The 7,993-nt window shown below is 39.6% G+C and overlaps 1 protein-coding gene across 4 annotated transcripts in view; it reads left to right on the top strand.

Annotated features, from left to right (window-relative positions):
• Positions 1-6,650, top strand: part of LOC107675141 (rab-3A-interacting protein-like) — a 44,002-nt gene extending 37,352 nt beyond the window's left edge. For all 4 annotated transcript variants that reach the window (XM_016469380.1, XM_016469381.1, XM_016469382.1 and 1 more), the window contains 2 exons: positions 6,006-6,075; positions 6,159-6,650. In XM_016469380.1, coding sequence (XP_016324866.1) covers positions 6,006-6,075; positions 6,159-6,238 — 150 coding nt within the window. In that variant the 3' untranslated portion in view covers positions 6,239-6,650. The remainder of the gene's footprint in view (positions 1-6,005; positions 6,076-6,158) is intronic.
• The last annotated feature ends 1,343 nt before the right edge of the window (positions 6,651-7,993 follow it).

The raw sequence follows: 7,993 nt of genomic DNA on the forward strand, positions 1-7,993 counted from the left end.
TTAAGTAAACCTACTGTATCTGAAAAATGAGTTTCATTTGCTCTCACGCACGCTCCACTTCTTCAGTTCTCATATACAGCGCGCGATTAGTTCTCAGTGCGCAAATATACACACAGAAGTCCAAATGTCTATCGTGTAGAGTATCTCACGTAAATACAGTCGGTTATGGATTAAGTGAACGTAAACAGGTGGGTGAAAACTGAACGTGTGTCAGTATTACATGCATGCCTTCCATCTTAAAGGGACAGCATTCCTAATTAAGTACCTATCTGTGTCATTAATGTTAACCAACAAAAGATGTTGAGTAAATATGTTAAGTAAACCTACTGTATCTGAAAAATTAGTTTAATTTGTATCTCTTTCGTATTTGTCTTATTGTCTTATTCTGCTTCTTTTTCAAAAATTATATATATTATAACAACTATAATTTTTATAAGTTGCTCCCTTTTCACTACTGTTGAAGGGATAGTTCACCCAAAAATGAAAATTGTCATAATTTATTCAAGTTTTTCCAAATTCAATCCTTGATTCAAATTTCTCATAAGCTTAATTGATTTGGGCTAAAGAGAGAAGAATTAATGACTATTTTTGTTTGAAAACTACATATAAAATAGCTACCAAAATAAATGTTGGTAACTGCAGTTTGACTAAAAGTAATGACTAAAAGTTGACAAAAATGCAATGACTTTTCGTCGACTAAAGCTATGAAAGACTAAAATGTGACTATTAAGCATTTTCGTCTCAAGATAAAGACTGAGACTAAATCAAAAATGCCTGTCAACATTAACACTGCCGTCAATGTAAGTCTATGGGAATTTTATCATTTTTAATCTTAATTTTTATGAAAACCTTATGTTGGATCATTTAGAAAAATCAAAGCAACTAATTTCAGAACAGTCTGAAGTTCTGACCCGTGTTTTCAAGTAGTAGCTTGAAAGCTCTAAGAGGACATACTGACTAAAGTTTGGCTCAGAAGAAGAAACTTAGAAAGTAGATCAGTAAGTTGGCTTTTTCAAGCCAACTTAATATCAGAAAATGTATGGCATAGCCCTGGCACTTCTAACATCAGACCATCCTACCAAATCGAGCAAGTGGATAAAAAGAGCAATTGCAAAGAAGGGACCTGCAAGTCCGCTGCAAATTTCAGTCATCCAGATTCACTTTAGCAAATTTAGCCTCTTTTCAGAAGGTGACTAGATTAAAAACTCTTTCGAGAAAAACTGACATGAACTCACACCTGAGACTGATATAAGACCAGAGACAAAACCTTAGAAATTAAATACTGTGCCTAATAATACTACCGTTAATCATTGGGCATGAATGTGATAGAGGTGTGTTTCATTCTGGAGAAATTAAAGGGGACATAACAAACACAGTTTCAGCCAATCTCATGTTAATCTTGAGTACCTATATATTAGTATTGTATCCTTCATATCTCCAAAGAGTCTTTAGTTTTATCAGATTATAAATGAAATATAATTTTTTTTTTTACAATTCTCTCCGAAAACAGCCGAGCTCCTGGAGGCGTGCCGTGGGTGTAGTCAAGTCACCTTTATTTATATAGCGCTTTTAACAATATAGATTGTCAAAGAAACTGTACAGCATTAATTAGGAAAATAGTGTGGCAATAATGCAAAGTGACAATAGTAAACACTCATTTTTCAGTTAAAGGCAGTTCATCATTGAATTCAGTGATGTCATCATCCTGCTCAGTTCACTTTAAATAGTATCTGTGCAATCAAGTCAACGATATCGCTGGAAATGAAGTGTAGCTGAATAGTCACGAGCACTTACGCGGCGATTGCCAACAAAACACAGACATTTGATGCAGTTTTACTTGCAGCCTGAGGTTCCAGCTCATTACAGGGATCTTCTATCGCTGGGACCGTTCCATCTTTCAGTATTAAACGATGTGCAGATCCAGCGTCGAGCTGGGCCTTGTTTATAAAACATTCATCACCGAAATGACGGGAACAAACAAACACACTTGCAAAACTCCGTTGCTAACCCGGAAAAACAAACTGCATTCACTGTTTATGCAACGTTGGATTCTTTGGGAAGCTGAACAAGGTTATCTTTCCCTCACAACTAAAACACTTCTTTGGAGACATTGTTCTCAAGCAAGTCCTGTGCAGTGCTGCCGATGACTTCTGTAACCCGAATGAAGCACATTGATGGGCTGCTCTTGCTCTCGCTCTGGCTGCTGTGTGCATGCTCTCTTCCGGGAGAGGTGCTCATACAAGGAATTCTGCCCTTCATGATGTAATGAAGGGCCCTGCTCGAAAAAAAACTTTCCTAAATTGATACGAACCCTGAAGGAGTGTATTTGGCACAGAAATACTCCGTAATGCATCCAAATCGTTTTTTGAAACTTTAGCCATGTTTAGAATGAGAATAGACCTGCACTTCCATCGCTGTTTCTAGCCAATGTGCGTTTCCTGGATAATAAGATGGACTTTCTTAGGCTTCACATGGCAGCACAGTGTGAATTCAGAGACTGCTGTGCTTTCGTTTTCACCGAGACGTGGTTGCATGATAACATCCCTAACTCAGCTGTACAACTGGATGGATTAACCACTTTTCGTGCAGACAGAAATATATTGTCCGGTAAAACAAAAGGAGGGGGGCTATGTATTTATGTGAAAAGAGACTGGTGTGCAAATTCTTCTGTTGTGGATGTTCACTGTTCTGAATCAGTGGAATATTTAGCGGTACAGTGCCGGCCATACTATCTGCCGAGGGAGTTTGCTGTTATCATCATCATTGCTGTCTATATCCCCCCCGAGTGCAAAGGCTGATTACTCACAATACACCTGGAGGGACTCTTTGTGATAGCAGGTGACTTTAACCAGACTAATCTTAAGAAGGTCCTACCCAAATTCTATCAGCATGTCACTGTTCCTACAAGGGGAAATCACACTTGAGACCATGTCTACACAAATGTACAGGGTGCTTACAGAGCCTTCGCCCGCCCTCATCTGGGTAGTTCTGACCACTCTTCTGTAATGCTTATGCCATCTTACCAGTCACTTTGGATTTAAATCTGCTTCCAAATGTACAAGAAGGTGGACTGATGGAGCTATGTCAGCTTTGGAGGACTGTTTTGATCGCACAAATTGGTACGTGTTCAAGGAGGCTGCAACATTGGATGGTGTAACAGACATTGAAGAATACGCCTCATCTGTCACATGCTACATTAACAAATGCGTAGATGACATTGCTCCCCTTAGGAAAATAACTGTCCCATCAAATCAGAAACCATGGTGTATGGCAGAGGTTCGTTCCCTCCTGAAAACACGTGATGCTGTTTTTAGAACGGGATAAAACAGCACTGAGGGAAGCAAGGAACAACTTGACTGCAGGAATAAAGAGAGCCAAAACCTCATACTCCCAAAGGATCCAGGAACATCTGAAGACAAATGACCCCCAGCGAATGTGGAAGGGCCTGAAAGAACTTACCGATTACAGGAGCAAAAACTTCAATAATGCTCCTATCAGTGATCCCCTGCTGCCGCATGCACTGAATCAACTTTTTTGCCCGATTTGACAAACTTAACAGCATTCCATCCACAAAACTAAATTAATTGGAGGACAATCAGCCATGGTCCTTTACAACAATGGAGGTGAAAAGGATCCTGCAGAGAGTGAATCCACACAAGGCTACTGGCCCGGATGGCATTCCGGGACGGGTGCTGAAAGAATGTTCAAGTCAGCTGACAGATGTCCTTACAGACATCTTTAATATATCGTTGGCCCAGTCTGTAGTTCCAGGATGTCTCAAAACTTCCATGATCATTCCTGTACCAAAAAGAACACCAGTAACTTGCCTTGACGACTATCGCCCTGTGGCACTCACGTCAATTATCATGAAGTGCTTCAAACGGCTGGTGATGGCTTACATCAAGACAATTATTCCACCTACACTGGACCCTTTACAGTTTGCTTACAGACAAAATCGTTCTACTGCAGATGCCATATCGCATGTCATCCACTTGGCTCTTTCACATCTGGAAGACAAGAACAGGTATGTCAGGATGCTTTTTGTGGACTTCAGTTCCGCATTTAATACAATCTTGCCACAGACCCTCATCAGCAAACTTCATGTACTTGGACTCAATGCCACAGTGTGTAACTGGGTCCTGGGTTTTTTGACAAATAGAACCCAAGTAGTGAGGATACATGAGAACACATCTCATTCTCTCACTCTGAACAACCGGAGCACCTCAGAGATATGTCCTCAGTCCACTACTGTTCACACTACTTACCCATGATTGTGTCGCACACCAGCAGGACAATCATATCATTAAGTTTGCGGACGATACAACAGTGGTGGGCCTCATCTCGCATAACAACGAGTCAGCATACCGAGAGGAGGTGAAGGTATTGGAGCATTGGTGCAAAACCAATAATCTGTCCCTCAATGTCAGCAAGATGAAGGAAATTATCTTTGACTTCAGGAAGTCTTCTACTACTCACCCTCCACTGCTTATAAATGGTGCTGCAGTGGAGATAGTTGGAAGCTTCAAGTTTTTGGGAGTTCATATAACAGATGATTTCTCATGGAACAAGAACATTGCCTCTTTGGTGAAGAAAGCCCAACAACGACTACACTTTCTGAGAAGACTTAAAAAAGCAGGCATGAGTAACATCATCATGATTAACTTCTACAGAGCATCCTGACTAACAACATCACAGTCTGGTTTGGCAGTTGTTTGGCTGCTGACAGGAGGGCCCTACAGAGGCTAGTAAAGGTTGCCCAGAAGATCACTGCATCTAGTCTCCCATCTATGGAGGACATCTACAAAGTGCGGTGTCTCAAGAGAACAACTAATATTATGAAGGACAATGCTCATCCCGCTGCTGGACTGTTCTGCCTACTTCCATCTGGAAGAAGACTCCGAAGTGTGCGATCAAGAACTACAAGACTGAGAAATAGTTTCTTTCCTCAGGTGATCAGGTTGTATATAACATCTGTGACTGATCAATGCCCTCATCTTGTACCTGTGTCTCTTGGGGGCCCAGAGATGGATAATACACATTATGTAATGGTCAGAAATTGCACATTTTATTTAATGCCTATTATGGCACCACTTTACTCTAAGGACTAACATTTAATTGCTTATTGTTGCACACTATGATCTACCTCATTGCAATGTTTGCAAACTCAGCAAATGCTGCACACATTGTCTGTTGCATTATGTTGTTAGTATTGTGCTATTGTTAGATATGTCCCTATTTTTGTACTATGATGCTCTCGGAGATACTGTGTTTCGTTTCTTCCTGTAGGGGGAATGACAATAAAAAGTACTTGACTTGAATCCAACTCTTTAACGGTGTAAATAACTCAGAATGCATGAAATAGCATTAGACAAAACATTTAAAGCATTTAAACAAAAAACATATTTGATTCACTGCAACCCTATAAATGACAAGCGGTTCACAAATGTAATGGAATTAGTGAAAACCGTTTCATTTTGGAAATTTAACCAATAAATGCACTTAGATATACAAGCAGATTCTGCAAAAAAACGTTACTTTGTCTGCCCGTAGTTTTGAAACAGAGAGAAAACTGCCTGCAAGAAATGTCTGAGAAACTAAATTCACCATGTTTGGAGAGCTCTTCCAAAACCTACATTTAGAACTTAAATTGACCATTATTAATCAAATCCTTCAAGTGATGATCATGTTTGTCAGAATAAATCTTAAGATATTTCCCCCAGTATCAAAAAAAAAATATATATAATTATATCTTTAAAAAATAATCGGTATCTATAAAGAAAATTAAACCTGTTATACCATAATAAAGCTTGATTAAAATGAGTATAATTGTATACATGTGCTTACTTTTTTTCTTTTGATTTTTGATTGAAATATGACAGGCTTCAGATTCACCATGTTAGCTTTTAAGTATTCCGTTTTTATGCTTTGAATGTTATCATAGCATTGTTCTCATTTGTAGTAGTGAGGTTTGTACAAATGTCATTTTTCTTCTCTACCTACTTCAGATCACGTCTGTCTGCAACTTCTTCACCTACATTCGCTACATCCTCCAAGGACTTGTCAAACAACAAGATGGTAAACTAATAATTCATCTCTCTTATAGTCTCTTATACAAAGTTTCCCTTCTAACACGTACATGTTGCTGTTTTACCAAGCAGAGCAGATGTTCTGGGAGGTCATGCAGCTACGGAAGGAGATGTCCTGCGCCAAGTTGGGGTACTACAAAGATGAACTGTGAACAGAGCCATCGCAGTCATGGGAATGCCATCGTCTTAACCCGGCCGCTCCTTGACATGACGGAGTTTACTAGTCCTGTCAGAGTGGCTTCCCAGGGACCACCACACCTCATTATATTTATTGAAACAGAAGGAGAAGAAGACACTAAAGCATGAACTGTAGCTGGAGGTTGTGTTCTCTCTGAAGAATCTGCACAATGAAGGATGAAACACTCGAATAAATGCGTCTCAACCTCTCTTAGATTGATATGTTCAGTGCTGTAGCTAGCTGTGTGCTGTTGTGTTGTTATATCTGGAATGTTCTGTCTATATTCTCTCGGACCACTATGTGTATTTCCTCATGAGTCTCATCTAGCCTCCTTCATTTTGATTTTAGTGCCTTTCTGGAAGCCTGAATAAAGTTGTGCACCTCCAGAGGAGAATAAATGCTGGTGTTTGTCCTTGTGAAGCAGTGACTTCTCCTGTTCGTCCAGCGAGACGTTAACATCCATATATATTAACAATTTGGATATTTGTGTTATCCCTTGGCCACAGGTTAATATATGCTAGTGATCATTTATAAGCTACGAGATAGGTAGCAAGATCTGGGCAAAGTTTTAATTTTAAATTATACAACACCACACCATGAGTCTTTATAATGAAACATGAATTTATTTGAGCTACTCTAATACATTAAACTAAACTAATGAAAACACACATACACACACAGATACAGTTCAAAGGATGAGGATTAACGGAGTTCTGAGGAAGTCCCAAAATTCTAGTACTTGCTACTAGTTCTTAGATCGCACGAAGAGAATCACAAAAGCAGAGATTTGGTTTATCTTTAGTTGCTTAGGATCAATTCAGCACCAGTTTTCCAGCTAGTAAGGAGACCTTGTTTTACTTGCGTTTGAGTTGAGAGCTGAGAGGGGTTTTCCTCGTTGGCTCATCCCAGGGAATCCCGCAGCCTCTGATTGGTTGCTGATCTGTCGTTTGGATGACGTCTTTTTGGGAGAGCCCTCGTGGTGAATGGAGGTTTGCCTTGTAACGGAAGAGCTTCGGAAGTCGGATGCCTTGGCTACGGATGGTGAGGCGCTTGAAGTTCTTCTGGAACTTCCAGACGGTTCCTCTTTGTGCATAGATTAACATAAAGCTCCCTCTATCACATGAGGAGACCATCTCTAAAAGTTTTGTTAATACTTCTATAAAGTGTTGTAATCATGCATATGATACCGAAAATCATCATTTCATTCACACCAAGATATTGCAAATAAAACAAGTTTTCACCCAACATCAAGTATATGGCATACACATTAGTCAATTGTATCTACTAAAAGGGGTTATAAAACATTGATTAAACTCCATTGATTACATAAAACACATCGAGCATAGAAAGGCACAAAACACATTATTCGTGGATAAAGTTGCCCTAGTGGCAATACTTTAAATGATTGTCTTTTGAAATTGTCTGTGACTGTTTCTGTGTTTCTTTGTTGGAAAGAAATAGTGAGTTGAAAATGTGCAAAAGAACAGGAAGCAGATGGTCAATGCGGTCATGGGATGTCACGCTGTATAGATCCTGTGTGCGCGTGCAGGCCGGGAGGGTGTGATTAAATGAGCTGTTTCCTGTGCCTATACTATAGTTCCATGCATAAGCGATCACGAGGTATCTCTCAACTATATGTTGTGAAAGAACTCTTTAGTCCTTGATACAAAAGATCTCTGTTGTCTCATGATTGGATTCGTTTTTTTTTCATCATTTTATCACTCTTCCG

The sequence above is a fragment of the Sinocyclocheilus anshuiensis genome, unplaced genomic scaffold, assembly GCF_001515605.1.
Source record: "Sinocyclocheilus anshuiensis isolate Anshui unplaced genomic scaffold, SAMN03320099.WGS_v1.1 scaffold1824, whole genome shotgun sequence".
NCBI classification, from domain to species: Eukaryota; Metazoa; Chordata; class Actinopteri; order Cypriniformes; family Cyprinidae; genus Sinocyclocheilus; species Sinocyclocheilus anshuiensis.